At 38.7% G+C, this 25,034-nt stretch overlaps 1 protein-coding gene across 2 annotated transcripts in view; it reads left to right on the plus strand.

The window, feature by feature from the left end:
• The window catches only part of LOC136884272 (L-lactate dehydrogenase), a 53,704-nt gene that overhangs the window by 18,206 nt on the left and 10,464 nt on the right, over positions 1-25,034 (plus strand). For both annotated transcript variants that reach the window (XM_067156339.2, XM_067156340.2), the window contains exons 3-7: positions 2,710-2,827; positions 6,529-6,702; positions 7,639-7,812; positions 18,165-18,282; positions 21,514-21,637. In XM_067156339.2, the coding sequence (XP_067012440.1) occupies positions 2,710-2,827; positions 6,529-6,702; positions 7,639-7,812; positions 18,165-18,282; positions 21,514-21,637 (708 nt within the window). The remainder of the gene's footprint in view (positions 1-2,709; positions 2,828-6,528; positions 6,703-7,638; positions 7,813-18,164; positions 18,283-21,513; positions 21,638-25,034) is intronic.

Here is a 25,034-nt window from a genome sequence, read left to right on the forward strand (position 1 = left end):
GCCATGTATAGTAAATTAATGAAACTCTATGCGACGAAGCAGGAATATTCAAAGATGTCCAAAACAAAATTCCAATTTTTAAAAAACTGAAATTGGCCGAGAAATGTGTTGCATTACATATATTGTACGCCCCTCGTACTACACTCAAGAAAATGGAAATTGCAACACCATGAAGGCATTGGTCGTTTGTGTTGATTTTCAAGATATGGAATGATGCCGTGTAGGTATGTAAACGATCAGAGTTTCAGACCCATTGGATTGTTGCTACAGGTCTCCCCACTTGATTGGTCGCGGAGGAGTCAACTCCAGTATACGGACTCTGGTGTAGCGCAGTTGACTTGCAGTCTGTGCAGTGAAGTGTTCCCCATCAAACATGCCTCGACTACAGAGAAGAGCACGCTATCAACAACTGTCGCCATTTGAGAGGGCTCGGATAATTGGGCTGTGTGAGGCTGGATTATCGCTAAGGACTGTCGCTGCACGTGTTGGCCGACAAGCATCTACGGTACATCGTGTATGGCAGCAGTGGTCAAATGAAGGTACCCACACTCGTAGACCTGGCACAGGCTCAGCGTGACAGACAACTGTGAGAGAGGATCGCCGCACCAATTGGATGGCCCGGATGGAACCCCATGCAACAACAGCGCAAATTCAAGCAGCTGTGGCACCCCATGTTACACAACAAACAGTTGGTAATCGCCTGCGTGCAGCTGGCTTACGAGCCCGTGGCCCTGCAGAAGGTGTTCCATTGACCCCACACCAGCGACGTGTAAGCCTGGCCCTGGTGTCGAGAAAGATCGACGTGGGTCGACGAATGGTATAGGGTCGTCTTTAGTGATGAATCGCGCTTCTGTCTTGCCCGCAGTGATTGCTGGAATCGTGTGCGCCGATGTACCGGGGAGAGGGGCCGCCCAGATCTTATTGTCGAGAGGCACAGAGGGTCAACACCCAAGCATTATGGTCTGGGGAGCTATTGGCTTTAATGTGAAATCACAATTAGTGCTTGTTGAGGGCAGTATGAATGCTCGACAGTACGTTGATAGGGTACTCAGTCCAGTGGTTGTCCCTATGATGGCGAACATTGCTAATGAGATGTTTCAGCAGGACAATGCCCGGGTTCACACTGCACGCATCTCCAGAGAAGCTCTCCACGACATCACAACCTTAGAATGGCCCGCCAGATCCCCGGACCTCAGTCCTATTGAGCATGTGTGGGACATGATGGGTCGACAACTGGCCAACCGTCCTCGGCCACCCAGAACTCTGGAACAACTGACCCGTGCAGTGCAGCAAGCATGGGCCACAATTCCTCAGGAAGCGGTTCAGGGCCTTATTGACTCCATGCCTCGACGAATTCATCAATGTATTGCAGCTCGTGGTGGGCACATCCTGTATTGATTGTTGTCCAAACTTGCGGTCAGAGGGACCTGAAAGTGTAATCATCGAAGCACAACCGAACACTCGTTCTGCATGTTCATTTGCAGCAATGTACCACCACTCCTTCTGGGTGTTGCAATTTCCATTTTCTACAGTGTATTTTCGATCAGTATAGTGATCATCTTCAGTTAACAAAGGATAAGCCAAATTACACTTGCTTTCTTTATCCATCTTTCTATCAGCTTTTCTAAGTCCTGTTCATTTTGTCTCTTTTTAGATATCCTATCACATGCCTCAGCAGGTTGATCGATGTGACTTCGTATTGTCACACAACTAGGATATCCCTTTAAGACTACAGCTATACACAGAAGCCTTGTATAATCAGCTAGTGTCAGACACACAAATCTTATCTGCCTAAGCACGTTTTATATGTTCAATTAGAAATAACAGTTTAGATTCTCAGTTGAAGTATAGTTGGCAGTTCATTTTAATTAGACATCAAGATTTTAAGCTAATTTAAGATTTTTGCTAATTACATTATGGACTATATACGTAACTTTTAGAATCTTTAATCCCATTGATTGCACATATTCTCGTGCTCATTGTGTTCTCTTTTATAGGACTTTCATAGTCCTGTTAGGCTTGTTTAAATGGACAATTCACCTTCATATTTTAGACATCTATGTACTCATTTCCTGGTTGTTTTTTGTTAATTGATTTGTTAGTACTAAGACTAAAAACTTTGAATGTATTAATTTTAATTATCTCATTCAGTTTATTGATCAGGTGGATTTAAACTTCAGTTTTTTCTTAAAAATAAAGTCAATAGGGAGGATGTGTAATTGTCACTTTAGTCTCTTGTATTTCTTTTTGTACAGCAGATACATCATCTCGCTTTCACTGTGACTTTCTTCCATTTCAGGTGTAAGTTAATCACCCAAATCATCATTCAGTAGTACAGTATATCTACAGTTTCATTGCCTGTTACATTTCTTTTATACAAATGTGCCATTGTTCTTTGTTATATTTCACATCATGGACACGAAATCCACTCAACAAAGATATTGGAGGAGACTGAAGATTCAAGGCAAGGTCGTACAAATGGATTCAAAGGCAGCAAATTGCTGGAATGTACTGTCACCTTCTGTTGTTTGAAATTAGAACAATGTTCAGTTATCTGTCATGTGTGTTTTTAACCCTAACCTCATTGCCAGTACCAGGAGCGAATGTGTTACAGAATCATTTCCTGGTGACTGATGCATATGTAATGCTACGTCATGTCATATTATGTATATATTTTTTATAGTACATTGGACACTTCTGTTCTTTCAGCACATCGCGACAGAGATTGCTCTTGTGGATGTAGTTGCTGATAAGCTGAAAGGCGAGCTGATGGACCTTCAGCATGGATCAACTTTCCTCAGGAATGCCAAAATAACTGCCAGTACAGGTAAAAGTGTCAGAAGAGATGTGATTTCAGTTTAACATGGTTCAGATACCTTCTCAATGAATAAAAATCAGTGGTAATTTAGTTGTACTGTTTTTAGACGTGATGGGTTTGACATGCGTACGTGTATAACTTTGTTCTGGTACTAGGGTGCTATCGCAGAGAGTTTACACACATTTTTAAGGTGAGTTTTGTGACACCTAAGACAGGCAGTAATTCCATGTGGCAATTTATCTCCCATATGGAGTTATCAGATTGTGCCTCTACTAACGGGCTTCTAATAAATTCACCTGCATACACCCCAGTGGCTGTGCGTAGGGCCTGACACATCCTACTCTGATTAGTCTAATGCCAGGCCGAAGATGAAATGCTAGTTATAGTTATAGAGCAAATGCCTGTAAAGCCTTACATCTAATATTCCAATTAAATGACCACGAACCTACTACACTGGCGTAGTAGGGGGGAGAGGTGATACTCCCATGTGGCGCATTCTAGGTGGCGTATAGGGGGGTCTTAACCGGCTTGCCGGCAGAGTTGAGCGAAATAAAATAGCTCTCGTGGATCAAACATACAACCCCCTGTGGGTGGGGGACACAAAGAATACACCCTCTGTATCTCCTGCCTGTCATAAGAGGCGACTAAAAGGGGTAATAATAATTTCATGTGGCTATTTCTAGCTGAGGGGCTGCCTGGCCGAGGCGGTAAAGGCGTACTCGGCTCGCCCGGAAGGACGTGGGTTCGAATCCCCGTCAGGAAGTCGTAAAATTTAAGAAATGAGATTTCCACTTCCGGAGGTGCATATGGCCCTGAGGTTCACTCAGCCTACACCAAAAATGAGTACCAGGGTAATTCCTGGGGGCAAAGGCGGCCGGGCGTAGAGCTACCCACTCTACCCCATCAAGTGCCGAGGTTACGGATAGTGGAAGCCTTTACCTTCCACCCCTCCAAGGGCCTTCATGGCCTGTAGGGAGATGACTTTGCTTTGCTTTGCTTTTTTATTTCTAGCTGAGTGCAGCCCTTGCAAGGCAGACCCTCCAACGAGGGTGGGCGGCATCTGCCATGTGTACGTAACTGCGTGTTATTGTGGTGGAGGATAGTGTTACATGTGATGTGCGAGTTGCAGGGATGTTGGGGACAGCACAAACACCCAGCCCCTGGGCCAATGAAATTAACCAATGAAGGTTAAAATCCCCGGCCCGGCCGGGAATCGAACCCGGGACCCTCTGAACCGAAGGCCAGAACGCTGACAATTCAGCCAACGAGTCGGACACTAAAAGGGGTGACCAAGGGATGATCGAATTAGGACCATGAGACTACTTGTAATTAGTATCGTTACGCGGGGAACACCATGGGTCGCCTTTACTTGCGAGTAGTAACACTATGTTAGGTGCAAAATAGGTTTGTGATTGGTAGCAACAGTGTGTGAATCAGAAGGGGATTTACAGTACCCGTGGTTAATACCTTTGGCTTACGTTGCCTGTAATTAGTACCATTATGTGAGAAACACCCTGGGTCTGGGCATTGCCTGTGATTAGTACCACTATATGAGTGACACCGTGGGTCTGTGTTGCCTGTGATTAGTACCGACTCTGTGAGGAACACTGTGGAATAGTAGGAGTCCCTGTGATTAGTACACTTAGGTGAGGAACACCATGGGTTTGTATTGCCTGTAAGTGGCACTGCAATGTTAGAAACACCATAGGCCTGCGTTACATGTGCGTATTACATTATCTGCGAGTAGTACCACCATGTATGGAATACAGCGAGTCTATACTACTTTTGATTAGTACCGCAACATGACAAATACCATGGTTCTACTTTACTAGCAATAAGTACCGTTATGAGGGGCCGATGACCTGGATTTTGGACCCCTTTGAACAACAAGCATCATTGATTCAGTTGTGCTTTGGAAGCAGTCCCTTAATCAGTAACACTATTGTTTTATGCTAGTTTCTGGAACGTGGGGCATCGCGGGTTAGGTCCACTGATTATTTTACATTCATATTTATCCCTTCATTCTTTGTCATCATGTTTTAAATTCTGATCCTTGGATGATTTTGGACTTTTAAATTGTCATTACATTTTGTCTCATTTCATACCATTAGGGGCCAACGACCTAGATGTCAGGCCCATTTAAACAACAAGCATCATAATCATCAAATTAAACAATGACCGAGGAGAGAGATGAAGATATCATGTATTCATTTTGACCTTTAGTTGGAGCAGGTGACATCGTCTAGCAATACAAAGGATGGAGGAATTTGAGGCATGAATTGGCAGGTTGCATGAAAGCCAAGATCGTGTAATTCAAGAGTGTGAAGCGATAGAAAATTCATAGGGATGTCAAACAATTCGTAGCAATTTCAGTTGAGAAGTAATCAACAGGAAGGTTAACCCTTTCACTTTCAAACTCTCAGCTAATGGATGTATGAAAACTGTGCACACACACACACACACACACACCGAGCTCGATAGCTGCAGTCGCTTAAGTGCGGCCAGTATCCATTATTCGGGAGATAGTGGGTTCGAACCCCACTGTCGGTAGTCCTGAAGATGGTTTTCCGTGGTTTCCCATTTTCACACCAGGCAAATGCTGGGGCTGTACCTTAAGGCCACGGCCGCTTCCTTCCCAGTCCTAGCCCTTTCCTGTCCCATTGTCGCCATAAGACCTGTTTGTGTCGGTGCGACGTTAAGCCAATGGCAAAAAAGAAAAAAAATTGTGCACACATTTCTTTTAACATTACATGGTAAACTTACACTTATAATAGAGTAATATATTGTTATTGGTCCACCTTTTCAATACAAAATGAAAATAGTTTAAATTACATAGGGACTAGTAATAGGTCATCATCAGCCTGAAGTAAATTAAAGCATAAATATCGAAGAAAACATAAACAATGTAAACACAAGTACAGTCTTTTTAAAGGTACATACCATGTGGGAAATTGAGTAGCAATATATTAAAAAATAACTCTTCCAATTGACGAAGCACTGAGCGGAACTCATGTAAAGTTCGGTGCGCCTTATATCATAAAAGTCCAGTGTGCACTAAATGATGTTATAAAGAAGAATTATCAGTTGAATGCTGGCTTCTTGAGTTTGCTGTTGTATATTCGAAGAAGTTGCGTAATTTTTTAAGGTATTAAAAATGACGATATCTGTCGTCCCACCTTTTCTGCACTTTCTTTAAATACCTCGAGCTGTTTAACGGCAGTCTCCTTATCCTCTGTTAGCATTGTCAGATCATCTGCAGAAGCGAGGTATGGTATATAGAGGTTACCTTTGGGAAAGCCCAGTCGGATTGGCACACAAAACTCACATTTCTTGAGTTCATTCTTCCATCACCTTGTCTCATGCCTGTTTGAATGTCGAAGGGTTCTGAGATTTCCCCCATAAATTTCACTGTAGATTTTGTACCAGTCATTGTTTTATGAGGTGTCAAGTTTTGGAGTCTAGTTCCCTCTGTTATTATTATTATTATTATTATTATTATTATTATTATTATTATTATTATTATTATTATTATTATTATTATTATTATTATATGAAGTGACTAGCTGAACACGAAGACTAATTCATGAGGATGATGATGATAGTAATAATAACAGTAAAATAAAAACAATGACAATAATTTTTGTTTATAGAAAAAGTCACATTTTTAAAAAAAATCTTGAGATAATGAGTTTCTTATTTTATTTTTACAGACTATGCGGTAACTGCTCACTCAAAGATATGTGTGGTGACGGCTGGGGCTCGTCAGAAGGAAGGAGAATCACGCCTTGACTTGGTTCAGAGGAACACTGACATCTTCAAGGGGATCATACCTCAGTTGATCAGTTACAGCCCTGACTGTATTCTTCTCATTGTCAGCAACCCAGGTACTTCTTCTTCTATGCAGTATATGTGAATTTTCATAGTCGGTGCCTATTTTGTACGAAAATAATTTATTTTCAGGGTCATCTTCTCACATTTGTATGGGGTTGTCGAAACATCCAGGTTCATTTTTCGACTTGGCAAGAGTTTTAAAGGGAGGTGGTACACCTTATCTTCACAATGTTAATTGTAACATTGTTACGTACATTTATCTAAAAAGAAATACTGTTCGCATCTGTATAAAATGTTGTACATGTATATATGAATACATAGTATGTTTACAGTCTTGTATATGCTGGAATACTGAAAAATAGAAGTCATACAATTTTATTTCAGAAGTGCCAAATTTTCAGCCTTTTTTTTGAAGACATTATCTTTAATATCTTTTCACTTCTTCAACTTACAAACACATAAGTTTGGTAACTTTCTAGTAGCTGGTATTGGTAGTAATTTTATGATACCGGGTAAAATATTTTCTGAGAAAAAGGGATCTAACTGTTAAAAAATTGGGGAAATTAATTTAAAAGTGCTAGTACCTTAGTGTGTGCCAGATCTGTATTCTGGGTCATCCAGGTCTGCATTCCCTTCCCTTTCCCTTTTCCTGCTCTTGTTATAATTCCATAGTGTTTTTTTTGTGAGCATAGCATGCAGTGAGAATGTTGTTTGTTTCAACTCCATTGCTATCTTCTGTTTGAAATTCCTTACAAAGATAAATTGCTGCATCACAGCTCATTCTTCTCTGTATTTTCCACAGTAGGCTTAATTAAGTTTTTAGATCTGTATTTATCTGTGTTGATATTTCTGTGTTCTTGTTTGTAACTGTAATGTGGTTGATGGTTTCAGAAGATCAGGACAGTAGATTTCTTTGCTATGCCAGCTATGAATTTATTTTAAGAACTCTATCCATGTACTGTATTGCTTTACTTTCTTCTTTCTCCTAGTTGATATCCTTACATATGTTGCCTGGAAACTCAGTGGTCTCCCCAAGAACAGAGTGATTGGATCTGGTACTAATTTGGATTCCTCCAGATTCAGATTCCTGATGTCTCAGCGTCTAAACGTCGCCCCCACAAGTTGTCACGGATGGATCATCGGCGAACATGGAGACAGTAGTGGTGAGTGGTTTTTTAAAATATTTTTTTATTTCTTTTATTTAATAGTTATTCTGAGTAAATGGAACAAGTGGAAAGTAGCACCTAATTGTTCATTCAAAATCATGGTCAATAAGAAGAACAAAACTGTGGTTATTATTATTACTGTATTATTATTATTGTTATTGTTATTATTATTATTATTATTATTATTATTATTATTATTATTATTATTATTATTATTATTATTATTATTATTATTATTATTATTATTATTATTATTATTATTATTATTATTATTGTTGGAAGTGGTGAATGGGAAAATAGAAGAATGTGGGTTGAAAGTAAGTGTAGAGAAGAGTAAAAACCCTTCTTATGACTAGAGGGGAGAAAGAAGAGAAAGGTCAAAGTAGACTTGCAGACAAGCCCCTGGAAGTAGTGGAAACATTTAAATACCTGGGGAGTGAATTAATGGAGAATGCCCGACTGGATGCTGAAATTAGTAAGAGGATTCAAGCTGGAAGCTGTTTCTATCATACTGTAAGAAACATGTTATGGGACAAAGATGTGCCAATGGAAGCAAAGGAAACTATGTACAAGATGTATTACGTACCCATAACTACTTATGGGGCAGAAACTTGGACAATGACAAAGAAGGATGAGAGTCGAATACAGGCAGCCGAAATGAAGTTCTTGAGGAGTGTGTTACAGAAGAGTAGAAGAGACAAAATAAGGAATGAGAAAATCTGGGAAGAAATTCGAGTGGAAAAAATGAATGATAGAATTGAGAAGAGCCGACTAAGATGGTTTGGGCACGTAAAGCGAATGAGTGATGAAAGAATGCCAAAAAAAGTGAGGGAAATGCAAATGCAAGGAAGAAGAGGCCGTGGACTATTACGATTGAGATGGACGGACACAATCCAACGCATTATTATAGAAAGAAACCAGGACTGGGACACAGTGTTGGAGGAGGAGTGGTGGAAAGACCGAAGAAAATGGAGAGGAACCATTTTTGCCCCTACCCGGCTACAGCTGGATAAAGGGAAATGGTAATGATGATGATTATTATTATTATTATTATTATTATTATTATTAGCTATAGTACGAGTCGATGACGGGACAATTATATATAGCATGTGCAAAGTTATCTAACTCACTAGCTAGAGTTATCGATATTGTAGGCCTTCACATTTAGTTTTCTTCCAACACTGATATTAGGGCATCTAATGTAAAGGGAGACCTTCCCTTTTTTCATGACCACCCCCTTGTCTTATTCTTCAAGCCATTGTTCCTTTACGATATATTCTCATTTTTTAACAATCCTGTTCACAATTTTTCTCGTCGATATGGATTAATGATGACCCGTATTTGCATCTTAAGACAATCACGATTCAACAATATTTCTATATTAGCAATGCTTGGCATTGATATGGACTAAGCAACAAAAGTCTGAATTCATTAATTCTATTATCATATTTGATACAGTAAAACTGTATAAGACATAAATTATCAGAAATTGCATTTTCGATGAATTTATTATGTAGTACTTCACAAAGGTGCTTCCCCTAAACTACCATTTCATCCTGCATGAATAAAATTATGTATAGCCTAGACTGTAGTGCTTTACTCCCTGACTTTACATACTGATTTTCATTAAATCCTGTTCGCCCATTTTCTCGTGTTTCAGCGTTGATATGGACTTGGCAATAAAAATTGAAATTCATGAATATCTGTGTTATCATAGCAGATATGTAAAACTGCGTAAGACATAAATAATCTGAAATTTAATTGTATATAACTTAAGGTATGTAGTATTTATTGATAGGACCACTAAAAACATAAATATTTGAGAATTAAATTTTAGGCCCGCGCGGTTTGAGTAACATAGCTATAAGCTGGCATTCGGGAAATGGTGGGTTCAAACCCCACTGTCGGTAGCCCTGAAGATGGTTTTGTGTGGTTTCCCATTTTCACATCAGGCAAATGCCATGGAAGCTTCCTTCCTACTTCTCACTCGTAGCCCTTTCCTATTCCATCATCACCATAAGACCTATCTGTGTCAGTGCAAAGTAAAACAAATTGTAAAAAAAAAAAAAAAACCCTCTCATCCTCAGTACTGTTAGGCAGTCATGCAACTGTCAGCCTTCTCTTGAAGTTCTCTTTGGTATTTCCTGGAAGGAATGAGTCAGTGAGGCAGGAGAGCTACTGGCCGACCTATGGGCACTTGACGACCTCGCTTCTATAGTCTCCTTCATCTGGTGTCTCCGTTAATTTCCTGGGTGGCGAAACTAGAACACTCATATTCTGGCCATATCCCAAAGATACTAGAGCTTCATTACCAGTCATATAAAAGTAGGCTGTCCTCGAAGAGTGGTTGTTGTCTTGAGTTATGTGGGCTGAGAGTTGAATGTGTGGTCCGATCACATGAAATGATTATGCAGGTTATCGGTCTCGTCTAGTGTTGAGTCAAGCGTGCAGCAGTCGTGCATTTTGATAAACAACGGACTTCGGTTCACGCCTGACTAAGTAGGACAGCTGTGTATAAAGCATCTGTGGTGCGTGCGAAGCAAAGTGGAAGTTGAAACCTATTAGTCAAGTTTACTGACAGTCACCGTTTCAGGTGAAAACTGCCTGCCGAAGATCTGGTGCAAGGACAAGTGACTGTTTATAAACAGCCAGTAATTAGTGAAGTGTTGTCATTCATTGTAGAGCATAATTGTTTGTGTGTACTTATTGGGTCATCCTCGATTAAATTTTCATTAAAACAGTCTCTGTTTTATTCGTTACACTAGCATTCCTGTGATTAGATTGAAACTGTTGGCCATGCCTGGGGTACCTATCCTTTCGATGATAATCACAGAAACAGGCACCGTCATGAAGTAGGGAAACTGATTGCCAGTGGCCTCAGGCACAATAATTATCCAGTTCATGAGGACACGAGGACGGGTTTTGTCACAGAATTGTGTGTTAGCTATTTCTCCTGGTCAAACATCCACCTATGTTCTTGAACCCATTATAAGGACCATAGACCAACACCATCAGGCAGAAGAGATCCATGGAGAAAAATGCGGAATCTTCGAGTCCAACATCCCCTTTTATTTGGAAAAATGTCATCTTGCGTCTATTCAGGTGACAGGTTTGATGGTGGGAGGGACAGGAGCAATTCCCCCACCTTCTCACAGATTTCTGTTAGAAGTTCTCCTGGAGTAAGGCCTTTATGACTGCTATTGTTCTCCACTGCTGTGAAAGGGTCTCTGAACATCATGGAAAATCATTTATATTCTATAGAACCAGATACTGGGTTTATCATTTCACAGAAGGAGACTTGATGTTTGATGCTGTATTCAGTGATTTAAAGGCAAGACCACAATGGTCATTTCATTCTTATTGGGTTTTGTCAGTTTGTATAGCATACAATAAGAAGACTGTCATAGCTTAATCTCTTTTGATTGCTTCTCTTTTCTTTGCTCGGTATGCTTTGTCATCCTTTGAAAGAAGCAAAAATAAAAACTATTTTCAAAATAAATTTTTCTGAAAATGGTTTTCCGTGGTTTCCCATTTTCACACCTGGCAAATGCTGGGGCTGTACCTTAATTAAGGCCACGGCCGCTTCCTTCCAACTCCTAGGCCTTTCCTATCCCATCGTCGCCATAAGACCTATCTGTGTCGGTGCGACGTAAAGCCCATAGCAAAAAAAATAAAATTAAAATAAATTTAAAAATAAAATGTATGGACATCGAAGAACTGAATTCTTGTACTCTTGTATGATCCTGAGAGACAAGAGAGAGAATTCTTAGCCCTTTCCCCTTGAATATTTTCCCATGTTAACATATTAACAACATATACAGGGTGATTCAGCTAAGTTCCCCACCTCAAATATCTTCTGATCCATTGAAGTATAGGTATTCAGTTTTCAAACTGTTAAATTATATTAAGGGGCACATAAGACTGTCCTATTCCTCTCAATCACGTACATAATTACCGAGAAAGAGGTAACAACCTTCATAAGTAGTTCGTGGAACTTAAAAACATTATTATTACTTCCTGAAACATCACTTTTATCACTTGGCTTGAAAATTTAACTTTCGTGGTCATTGTTGGCAAATTTGGCCAAAGTTGATGCCAATATTTAATCCTTGGTCAAGCCGGTCACTGCCATTTTGCCACAAATGTTTTCCATTGAACTATGAATCACCAAAAAAATAGAGTAATATTGTCATCGTATCCGAAAGGCAGCTGTCTTAGTTCTTACAGTGCCCAGAAGATAGCAGCAGTCTTTGAGTAAGAAATCAAAGTTGAAGTATAGTCAACAAAGGATTTGTGGAACACAAAATTTCGCGTTGGCCAGAGCTTGCCATAAGAGTTGTTGGTGCTGAATGGAGGTTGTCGACCAAAAGTACACACGAGCGGAAAGGGTTAAGGGATAAATGTCCTTAGGGATTGGTTGCCATGAGGTACAGTGAAATAGTTAGTTTACAGATAAAGCAATTATAGATTCAGTTTTGTGTAATTATAAATAAGTCCAAAGAAATCTATCCCATGGAGGAAGTGGTTTATCTTTCTTTTCAGTGAAACTACAATTTAAGAGTGTCTCTTAAAACTCTTAGCATTGTATGCTTTCTCAGCTCTTTACTTTGTATTTTTCTTTCAGATATTTGAAGCAAGGTCCATAGTGCCTTTTCATTTCAACATCAGCTTTTTTGCTGTGAGATGTAGCTCTTTCAGATCTTATTGTTGGTTCAGTTACTAAGCCACTGTTCTGATTTCTATCGAGGCTATTATATCTATACATTACCAAATGAGAAATAAACAGGGTACTTCTTCATACACTTCAAATCCTCAATATTTCTTTAAACATACAGTGGAACCTCAATTATCCGTTCCCGGAAACTATGTTTTCCCAGATTATTCATTCAAATTACATGGTCCTGCGAGCATCCTAATTAAATCATGTTGTAAAAATCCTGCATTATCTGTTCCTTGAAGAAATGATTTCCCAGATCAACCGCCCAGAAATTTCAGTCCCATCAACACTAAATCCTCGATCAAATATTTTTCAATAAACTATATCTCACGAAAGGACGGCTATGGGATATCTCTGGATCTTGGCGTTAACGTCCTGTCATTGCAATAATTAGAGCAAGTACCGTACCGCACAGTACTGGAAAAGCGATTGGCAGTGAACTTGCATAAGGGACCATCTTAGCCTCGCATTTGGGTGGTACTGTTTAGAGAATCCTCAGAAATCATACAGCAGAGGGTGGCCACAACAATTGGTAGCATTTTGACAGCTCTATGTGAAGACTGAACGAGTTTCGTCAAATGTTTGTACTTGTAACACGTCTAATGTTCAGGGTTAGATGTTTTTTATTAATTTTTTCAATTGTATCGCCACAGAGGTTTTTGGCACTTCCTTCAGGGCACTGCATAGTCACTGGGCTTTCATGCAGGAATCAAAACTGCTCCTTAACACAAATCTAGTATATTTATTTATTTATTTATTTATTTATTTCAGTGGCGAAGTTAGGGCTCGGGGCCCTCTCTTCCACTTAACCACATCGTAATCAAAATATTAAATAAAATACTGAGATATTTAAAATAGTTAAAACTACAAAAATTAGAGAATAAATTTAAATACATTACTAAGTTAATACCAAAACTAATTAATATTAAAAGCTCTTAATAATGACTAATCCTTAGGCACGCACACATTCATACTTCAACCATTCAGTCAGCTGTCTTCAGCAGGTAGTCTCGGCAGGTGACCTTAAATCTTTGTAAAGAGCTAGTTTCTCTGACCTGAGCTGGCAGGGAATTCCATAATCTGGCGCTGGTCGCTACAAACGATCTATTAATTTTATTTCTGCGGTGCACTGGAATAGAAAGAGAGGATCTGGAACGTGTATATTTAAGTTGTGAAATGATGATAAAAAGGTGAATTTAGAAGAAATATACAGTGGCTGACTTTCAGGTAGTACTCTAAACTCCATAGTTAAAATGTGTAGTTGCTGATGTTCATCAGGCTTCAGCCATGAGAGAGCCGTATAGTATGGGGTGATATGAACATCCTTTAATTTCTTGTTTTCCTATGCATTGTTTTTGTATTTTTATTCAGCTGATGATGACCCAGATTGGTGATCGAAACCGGTACCGCTTCCACTTATAATTAAATAAGAATGTAACACTACATTTCCTATTTACTTGCATTGAATAGGTTGAACCACGTTATTTGTTATTTTAATTTGTGATACAGTTCAGTACAGAACATCATGAAATTTTTATCTTCAAATATCTTTAAACAGATGGTATGTTATTGATATAAATACAGAAAAGTAAGGGCCCTAGAATACTGCCCTGTGGTGCACCACTAAGTTTCATTTTCCATTTAGAGGCCTTGTTGTTTACTGTTACTCGCTGTTGACGGTTACTCAAATAAGAATTAAAAAACTTAAGCGCAGCCAGGTCACAATTTAGCAGTTCCATTTTCTTTATCGTAGTCTGAATGTCTATAGTGTCAAAGGCGCTACTGAAGTCAAGAAGGATAAGTATAGTGAGCAGTAGTTTCTAATGTCTTCAGTAACCTTCAAAAGTGCTGTCGCGGTACTGTGACCCTTCTTAAATCTAGATTGCAAAGGGTCCAAAGGAGCATTTTTTAATTTTACTCCAGAACTTGCTTGTATACTAAACGTTCAAAGGCTCTAGAAAGCGCAGGGATTATGGACACCAGGCGATAGTCAGAGGGTGATTGTGGGTCTAAACTCTTAGGTACCGGTATAATATTGGCTGTTTTCCAGACAGTTGGGAAAGTTCCGTTTAGTAAACAGTAGTTCAGTATGTGCGTCAGTATAAGCAGGACAGCACCCATAATGTTATGTATAAAACTAATAGGAATATCATCTACAACTGTGGCCTTTGATTTAATCAAGTACAAAATCTTTTTAACCTGATTTTCTGTGACACTGTGAAATGTGAATGGTGGATTGGCTGGAGGGGAGGGCGGTGAGTCAGTGCACTTAACTGGGGTAGGTTGAATATTTATTCTACTAAAGTAATCGTTCAGTTGTCTGCCTCCGTAGCATAACGGTTAGTGTTATTAGCTGCCGTCCTCGGGTGGTCCGGGTTCGATTCCTGGTACTGCCAGAAATTTAAGAATGGCAGCAGGGCTGGTATGTGGTTGAAATGGTACATGCAGCTCACCTCCATTGGGGGTGTGCCTGGAAAGAGCTGCACCACCTCGGATGAGGACACAAGTTTACTTTTTTTATCGTTTAGTTCAAGTGGAATGTCAGGAGTTGTCTGTCTCTGTTGATGTTTTCCTATTCCCAGAGCTCTAAGTTGGTCCCATGCACAATTAGAATTTATGTTGTTAGCTAAATTCCGGAAATATGTACATTTTTTATTTCTGATTAACTGCTTTGTACGATTTCCTAAGATGCGGTAAGATTCAAAGTCTGTGTCTTCTAGGGTTTGTTTATAATGTCGAAATGAGTCACGGTGGGCCACCATTCTCTTGGTTTCATCATCTAGCCATGGACAAGAAGGGTGAGAAACCTTTATTCGACGTTTAGGGGCATGTCTGTCATACAGGTTCTTTACCATCGTGTCGCCGGTGGTGAGTTCATAAAGTGGATGGAATCATTTAATTCTTGACATTATACTAAAAATTTGTCTTGAAACAGTCATTGAAAAAACTAAGGAACTCTCAGACATTTTCAAAGAATTCAAATATTTATTTTTTTTGCTGTAAATTTATGTAAAAATTTTGGTAATATCAAGAACTAAGACATTTGCGACGAAGTTGATGAAATATGTGTTTTATTTGTTGTGAAATTGTGTGGATTTAAAGAATTTTCAGAACTCACAGAAGAGACAATTATATTTATTTAATCATTGAGTGTTAAAAGAAAAAGAGACATTGATTTTGGTATTGGAGATCTCTAGTAGTGTACATGTTGTAACCCATCTTTTGTATCACCCTGTATTTGTCACGTGGAGGCTTCGATCACGAAATCGCTGAGTTTCGCAATCAAAACCTCGAGAATGTTTCTCACATTACCATATATGGTGCTGTAATCCTATTGGCGAAAATAACACCAATTTTTATTGGTGAAATGTCGGGTCGAATCATAGATAGCTTCCCTGATTGGCTGTTTGAATGTTTCTCAATTTCCGGCCTTTGGCTCCTTAGCAAGAGCAGGGCTCTGGTCCACGTCTTTGGTTTCCGTACGTCTTCAAGATCAGACGCACCTTGTAAGGTGGTCCGCTCAGCGGCTCCAGTCATCCCGGGGTAAGCACGTTTTCATTTCTCGAATGTTAAATTAATATGTAAATTCTTTTGTTTCGGAGTTTACCTTAGACCGAGGTTTTCACAGTTTTGGTTTTGTAATGCCTTAGCTCGTCAGCTAGGCGTATCCTTTGTTTTGGAGGCAATTGCTTTTTATTAACCTTTGGTGTAATGTAAATTTTAATTTTTTCATTCGGGTTGCCTCCCGTACTGCTGCGTCAACTTAGAGTAAGCCTGTGGAGCGATGTGTGTCTCGCTGATGTGTATTAGGAGAAGACAGCAACTTTGAAGGCCTCTGCTTTAAATTTCAAATTAGTTATTTTCTTGGTAAAGTATTTGGTAATAATGTGTAGACACTTTTCCATTTTGATGGTTGTAGTTATGTCATATTCCCTGTTAAATTTTCCTTGTAAATTTCATTGTCGAAGTTATGCTCACCTTCTCAAATGTAATCGTAACATTGTGTTGCCATTTGATTTTCTGAAGAACCACTGATAGGAACCTCATGGTTAGATTTAACCTTTCTTAATTGATAATGTTATTCTTTTAATTGGTGTCTTTATACCTTGTTAAAATTCTTTATTGTGAGTAAACCAGATTAAAGGGTTAATGCTCTCACGTTTTTTCCCCTAAAACATCACGTAAGATCTCGTCCTCCCTAGTTGTCATGTTGGTAACCCTGCGTACTTTTATTTCTAGCCATGTGTATGTTGTTGAAATTTAAAATGTTTTTCCTGGTGTATCATCAGCTGAAGTTTATTATTATTATCGTATCATTTGGTTTTATATGTACCTTATATTATGTGCACAATTCAACTCTGTAAAAGGGGGGGTCACACATCGTATTAAACGATTTAACTTTAGCGCCGGTATCATGTAGACTCCGTATATCGTCCCACGGTAGTTTATAAGCGTCATAATTCAAGTAATCCAAGTTTATGTCCTTCGTATTTCTGACCGTTATGTACTTGGGTTTGTAATTTACCGTATACGATTGTTATCGTGACCAGAACAATCTTGTTGCACCTTACATAAAGACATGGGAGGTCTTGGGATTGCCTATTACCATTTTGGCCCTAATATAAGACTGAAAATTTTAAGTTTTGTGTTTAAAAAAAATTGCAGTCGTTTCATTTGCGCAATGTTACATTTCAAAAGTTTGTATAATTTCTCACTCGTACTAACTTGTGCAGCTAGCGCACTTTCCAGCTGAGCTCAAGATCATGAATAACCATAATTTCTGAAGTTTTTATGATATTTTTCTCTTTCCAATTTGATTGTGATTAGTGGTGGGCAGAATTGAATATAATGCATTTGCAAACTTTGAGAATCGATATTTACATTCAAAACCATATTCTTGGAGTTCAGCATAACCTTTAAAAGTCAATGTAAGCCTAATTTACGTGGCACAAGATTTCCAGAAACTGACTACAAACAGTATACCGGTGTAAGAAATAAATACAATACAACGTATCAAGTAAATAATATTACATCAGTCTTGGGACTAGTTTCAGCCACTTAGTAGCCATCTTCAGCCCAATAAAAATTAAAAAGATTATGTGATAAGTAAAACATATGTATACCAGACAAAGATAATGTTGCAGGAATAATTATAACATTAAAGTACATATGATAACAAAAATTATGGTTATGATCTTCTTGTCGTAATATGATGTCTTTGTTGACTTAGGACCTCAGTAAATCTCTGATGTTGAACAAGCATCGACTTGTCTGAGGATGCAGGCAGGCCATGTAAACGGCCGAGAGAATTCGTCACACTCGCCACACGTCACCTCATAATCTGCAGGCCTTTGGGCTGAGCAGTGGTTGCTTGGTAGGTGGAGGTTCATTGGGGCTGTAGTTTGGTTTGGTTTATGAGTGTTTGTAAGATTTTAATTATAGATATTTCATTTTTTTATGTTTAGCCAAGTTGTTGATGGTTTCCATTCATTCCCGGATTTTTCGTTTTCCTGTGGTGTACTTTTTTTTTCCAGGGTCCCTCCAAAAACGGAGAATCGGGTTTCCACCATAATTGTAAAAATCACCAAGAAGATCCCTGGATGTTACTTACTGAAGTCTTTTTTTGTTTCAGTGCCTGTGTGGTCTGGAGTGAATATTGCAGGCGTTGGGCTGCGGGAACTCAATCCCGATATTGGCACTGACAAGGATAAAGAGAGCTGGGGAGAGTTGCACAAGCAAGTAGTGCATAGGTGAGAAAGTTATGATTTTCATAAAGAATTATTTTAAGAAACATATTGGTAATATTCACATCCTTAGAACTGTAGTGGGATAAGAACTACTTCTTCTCAGCCCCTGAAAAGCTCATTTCTGCTTCGTAGATTCATCAAGAGAGAGCTTGTCTACTTGAAGACGGCAGTGTAAGACATTGTGGAGATTGTCTTTTTGAGTTTTTTATGTTCGTCGTTCTCTCCTCTTCCTGTTCCCTCTTTTAGTGCTGACCTGAGATTGTGTTTATTCTAGTGTATGATCCTGTCTTTTACTCAAGTTGATTATTGTTACTTGATTTTTTCACTCATTGATCCTATTTACTGCCTATAGGTGACATTTTTTGTCTGTGTAGGATCCCAAAATAAAATTGCTGCTGTACTGCAAAACATATTTGGACAAAAATGTCAGACATCTTATAGCCATTTCAAGTGTTATCAGGGAGCTATTAATGCTAGAGACAAGATAAACTTTTTCATTGCTGAAAGATTTTAGCTTTTTTCTTAAACAACAAAAATGTAAACTTTCACTTGATCTGGCTAGCTTATAGAATAGGAGTTTGCATGTTGTGTATTCATATACAGCTTGCTTGAATACACTCCTTCGTTCTTACTGCCTCCTAAGATTGCTCTCCCCTTACGGTGAAAATATGCCTAGTGGACCATTACGGATCTCTTTATCGATGTCTGCATCGCTGCTGAAACAAAAGCTCTGGACTGAATGGAACATTGCATGCTCAAGATGTGTCTCTGTTAGAATGACTGCCTTGATGTCTCGCAGCAATACAAATAATTTTGTTTTGTGTGGATGCTTGCCACGATGTTAGAGAGACGAACTGCGCTCTGATTGGTGCAATTAATGTCACCTCTACTTCGCTGCAGCTGACAGAGCATGTGTTTCATTTAATTGTGTGTTGTCTTTTGTGTTGATGATGACAGGAATTGTGGAGAAAATAAGTAACATGATACACAATGATCCTGCAATATGGCACAAGAGAAACAAGAATCATCGTCACAACATACGTTTCCTACGGTAAAAGAAAATTATGAGCTGGAAGTTGCAAGTAGGTACGTGTGCAACTTTATTACTATGAGTGGACACATGACAAAGTGCAAGTAACCTACATTTTCAAGACTTTAAACAACAGAGGAATACACTTCAGCAATTTATGAGGAGTCCCCACAAATAAAACATGACTGCACTCTTCGCTTGTCTGACAATGTTCTGTTAATTCTTGTAGGAAAGACGTTTCAAAGTCTTCTCTATTCCATGTTGCTCTCCTTGAATGACAATTGTTTGATCTGGTCATAGACATATTACATGTGCTGGAATGGGAGGTAGGTCAATACTATCAAGGGCATAAGTAACCCTCCTTATCAATGATGAGATAGTAAAACATTTTCATCTACTTGATAAAACAAAACAGTTTGCGACTAAAGCTATACCTAGTTCTTTCACCATGTTTTGTGGCCAATAGCAATATACCTAGCAAACTGCTCGGCATGTTTTCACACTTATTCAAACACACTCCATGAGAGAAAACATATAACTGAACATATATTCCTTTCTTGATTCACTATAATGTATTCATTGGAATAGCAAGGCCTCAGTTTAATACTAATAATAATACTACCAGACGAGTTGGCTGTGCAGTTAAGGGTGCGCAGTTGTGAGCTTGCATCCAGAAGATGGTGGGTTTGAACCCCTCTGTCAGCAGCCCTGAAGATGGTTTCCCATATTCACTCCAGGCAAATGCTCGGGCTGTACCTTATTTAAGGGCAAGGATGCTTCCTTCCCACTCCTAGCCCTTTCCTAACCCATTGTCACCATAAGACCTATTTGTGTCTGTGCGACGTGAAGCAAATTATAATACATTTTAAAAAATCAAAATAATCATCCTACTACCTTAACCCTTACCCCTCGAATTAAAGTTCTGTGTGTTGTCTCTACTACTCGTATTTTAAATGTGAATTTTTAACTTATATGACCTGTATTCATCTTTCACGATTTTGGAGGTAGCATTTGCTTTTAAATGACGAATTTAGGCTATACACATTTTAAGTAGCTATACTGGAGCAAATAAAAGCAATATGTGCAATTTAAGACAAATTATTTTGCATTATTATTATTATTATTACTATTACTATCGTTATCGCATACCGATTGGTTTCGTTAATTATTTCAGTGAACAAATTATCGGTAAAAAGCAATTAAGAAACTCTATTCAGTCTCTGGTTTCATACCTCACGGTAGATTTTAGGCTAAACGGCGATTTCTTGAAATCGGGATCAGTTGATATATAATTGTGCCAGCCGTCAGCATCAGGCACATGTTGGGTTACGGTACACAAGCCGAACATCGCCAGTTCACTTTTAGGGTACAAGGAAGGTGAAGAGGTGCGAATATACTGTGGTTTTGTGTGTTACCCGACATATACAACATTGAACAGTAAACTATATATGACTATAAGAGCACATGGCGACCATGTTTGTTTACTATCACTCGAAATTTCGTGTGCGTGAGTGGACAGCTGACGGTTACACTGCCCTCTAAATAATAGATTATTGACTGATTGTCAAATAATATCTGGATTCTACAAAGTTCCACGCTGAACCAAAAGATGGCAGTACAGTATAGCATCGTTTATTTTGTCGGCTAAGAAACGGCAGACGAGCGGTGGGCGATAAAATGTCATGTCGGGTCTCGCCCGACATGCGACCGGAACGGGAATATCGTAATGTCGGACCTCACCCGACAGACGAGTGGTAAAGGTTAAGCATGGGAAGAGAATGCATAACCAACATTACTACACATACTGTCCGCCTCCGTAGCATAACGGTTAGTGTCATTACCTACCATCCTTGGGGGACCGGGTTTGATTCCCGGTACTCCCACAAATTTAAGAAAGGCAGCAGGGCTGGTATGTGGTTGAAATGGTGCATGCAGCTCACCTCCATTGGGGGTGTGCCTGAAAAGAGCTGCACCACTTCGGGATGAGGACTACACGTACTGCTAAACCCTTTAAATGAACATGCTCTTCTTAGGTAGACTTCAAATTTTTGGGCCAAAACTAGCAAATGCAGCTCCTGATGATAGATTATATATGTGAATAAGTATTGTCTCTTTCTCTTAAATCCTTTTAATGTTGAAGCGAGTTGGAGTCTCCTTTTATGTGTGTGATGCATTTGTGACAGTTATTTTCCTCTTTCCCACAGTGCGTATGAAGTAATCAAACTGAAGGGTTATACCTCATGGGCGATAGGGCTGAGTGTGGCCACTCTAGTTCAAGGTATTCTCAGTAATGCTGGCGTTATTCATGCTGTATCAACACTGGTTAAGGTAAGTGCAATCTGATAAGACAATTTAATAGAATAATTTGTCTCAATTTTATACTTATAGAATGGGATCCATCATATTTTCTCAGGTTTGTTTTGAGCCTATAAAATTCATTCATCACTTTGGTTTCATAAAAGTTAAGACAACAGATGGTGAGAAGTCACTTACTTGAACTCTGGTCTTCGATTTGTTTTTAACTTGAGTTATGATGCTCAGATAACCCCTAGCTACACATTTCTTTCCTGGCTGAAACCTGAGATGCGACGGAAGTCCCACATACTTATGTTGATATATCGAACTCGGAAGGAAAATCTATCCAAATACATTTCTTGAAAATTCCATTTATCCTCCTCCCATAATTGTAACACAAGATCTGGCACTTCCAGTTGCTGTCAGGAATTCTAACTCAGTATCAAAATTTAAGAATGCATGCAGAGATTACCTGTTGAATGCCGCTGATTATTTCGTGTGATTGGTGACGTATGATAGGTTGTGTGATTGTGGTAATTGTTGTTATTATTATTATTATTATTATTATTATTATTATTATTATTATAGTGTAAATTTACATAATATTTAGCTTTTTACTCATGTACATAGATCACTTTTTATGGCCATACTTCTATTTCCATTTACTTTATTACATATTGTGTTCTCTTTATGCATTGCTTATAGTTTACAGTTTGTATCTTACTTTTTCATTATCACTGTCTTTTTTTTTACCTTTATGCTCTGGATTTTATTCTATTTTATTTGTTGAACTTTCTTTTTTTCATTGTATGTTGTCCAGTGGCGTATGCTGGGATAAAGACGTGGGCTACCACTAGACTTAGGTTGCCTCTTTTCGATAGTTGGTTTAGTGAACATCAAGCCTTAAGCGTTTTGAGCTGCAGCCAATAGCCAATGGAGAAACCTGCTGTGTTGTCAAGGCTGCTTCACAAACTACTGCCCTGTCTCTGTCAATACTCAACACCTGATCAGTCGAGATGGTAGCTTAAGGTTTAGCAAATTAAAGTCCGGCTTTGTGGCTAAATGGATAGAATGCTTGCCTTTGGTCCGATGGCCCCGGTTCAATTCTCAGAATCAACCCCCTCATACTGTTAATTCCCCTGGCTTGGGGACTGCATGTTTGACATCTTCGCCATTCATTTTTTCCTCATTAGGTCACCACCAAGCCTATACAGATGCCATGCACCATTATTAATAATAATAATAATAATAATAATAATAATAATAATAAAAAATTAAAATTTTGAATTTCAGAGTGGTCATACCCATCGTTCACTGGTTAATTGGCTTCCTTAGGAGATCAGTGCTGGTGTCCAACCCACGATCATTGGTTCAATTCCAACCAACAAAAGAGAACAGTAAACCTGAAAGATTGCATTTCATTTTAGCAGATCTACCTATAAAAATAAAACTATATTACTCTTATAACAGCAGCCCTGCAGTGTCTTCTTGCAAGGACGAGGAAGTAAACGGGAGTGAAATACCAGCACTCTTATCTACAGTATATAATTAAGTCACAAGGATGAGGTGACAAGGTATATACGATATCATATGGTTGATAGTTAGCAGTGGTGATCTGACGGACCGAAGCCTAGCACACCTATCCTTCCTGGTCCCAGCACCTATCAGGCATACAGCAGGAAGTCGCGTGCGGTGAGTCGAGGGGAGAGGGACGAGAGTCTGGGCTGCAATATCAGTCTCTGAAGCCTTGTTCTCAGAAATACGTACGGCGTTTTTTCTCATTGCTTTCAAGTTCTGTAAATGAAGCAACGTGTCAAATGCTTACATTATAATGTGCTTTACTGGTAGCCCTCAGTATACGCCACTGATGTTGTCTAAATCTGTAATTTCTAGCTACCTTGGATTTTATAATAGAATAGTACATTTCTTTTATATATGTACAGCCAAAATTGTTTAGGACATTTTTGTGGGGAGCGAAAAAAGTAACGTCATAAAGAGGGAACGTGCTAACAAATGAAAAACAATTTTGCTGTTATATTTAAGGTTAGGTTTCAACGTAAAAATAATTACGATGAAAACAAAGGAACAAGTGTTTACAATATTATAATTAATGAAATAAATGCAGAAATAATACATTTTAAGATCACCAACATAGTAAAACTTCAAGGAAAACCGTTCTTAGAAATGCAAACTTTATAAGTCGCTTACAGTTATGTTTAAAGTTGTCACAAGAAAGTCCAACATCTGGGTGATTTGCACATATTCTATGTGTGATTTAGCACCCACTTTCTCAATAAACTTCAATTTTTTATCACATATAAACTGCCTAGCTTTCTTCTTCTCCATAACTGAATGTCCTGCAAACCACTATGCATTACAAGTACAGTAGGCCTAATTTATATACGTTGTTACACAATTCATTTACAAACGTAAAATTAAGCACCAACATGTCAGCTGTATACGTAAGTACAGTAGGCCTGATTTACGTACACAAGTCACTCAGGCCTCTTTCAGATGGCGCAGGAGTAAAACATGCTTGCACTCGCTTCCGCTAACTTACACACAAAACTCCTTGCGCTTTCCAGTGGATCCTTTTCAACACTCTTTTCAGTGTGGGTAATAAGTATGGACCATCATGGTCTTCGTTTACCTTCTACACTTGAGAAAATGCAAAAATAGTTCGCGCATGCTCTGTCCTTCACATTTCATTAGAGAAGGAGATGGTTACAATTTTGAGGATACTCTCTCAAAGACAGGTCTAAATATCATGCTTTCCCAAACATGAAACCACTGGTATTTCCGATATTAAAGTTATTAAGTTCTCAATGTTTATTTCGGATTCCATAACAAACGCTGTAAATCATACAGGAAAAGAAAAAAGCACACAAATAACTTTTAAATTGAAAATGGAAAATAAATATGTCAAATGGGTGAGAGCGGGTCTTCTGACCCCAGCTTGGCAGGTTTGATCCTGATGCTCAGATATGTCAGCTTCGTGTCGGTAGATATACCATCATGTTAAAGAACTCCTGCGGGAAAACATTCCGGCACCTGGGTGTCCCCGAAAGCCGTCAAAAGTAATTAGCGGGACGTAAAAACATTATTATTATTATTATTATTATTATTATTATTATTATTATTATTATTAAGTGAAGAAGTTGAATCGCTGTGGTGAAACAAAATGTCAGAAATGTGTAACGAAAATGAGAAGCGAGAGGGAGGGTAAGTTCTTTCTTTTCTTTCTTCTTCCTTTATGGACATCTGTTCTGATTCATATTGACAGATTTAACAGCTACTCGGCCACTACTCATCTCAGTAATAATTTATAGACTTTCCCCTCGATTGTTTACAAGGATTGAACATTACAACATAATACCTTGCTGTATAATACTTTGCAACTTGTGGACATTAGTGTCAAGTTTTTCATCAT

This window comes from Anabrus simplex, chromosome 12, assembly GCF_040414725.1.
Source record: "Anabrus simplex isolate iqAnaSimp1 chromosome 12, ASM4041472v1, whole genome shotgun sequence".
NCBI lineage: Eukaryota > Metazoa > Arthropoda > Insecta > Orthoptera > Tettigoniidae > Anabrus > Anabrus simplex.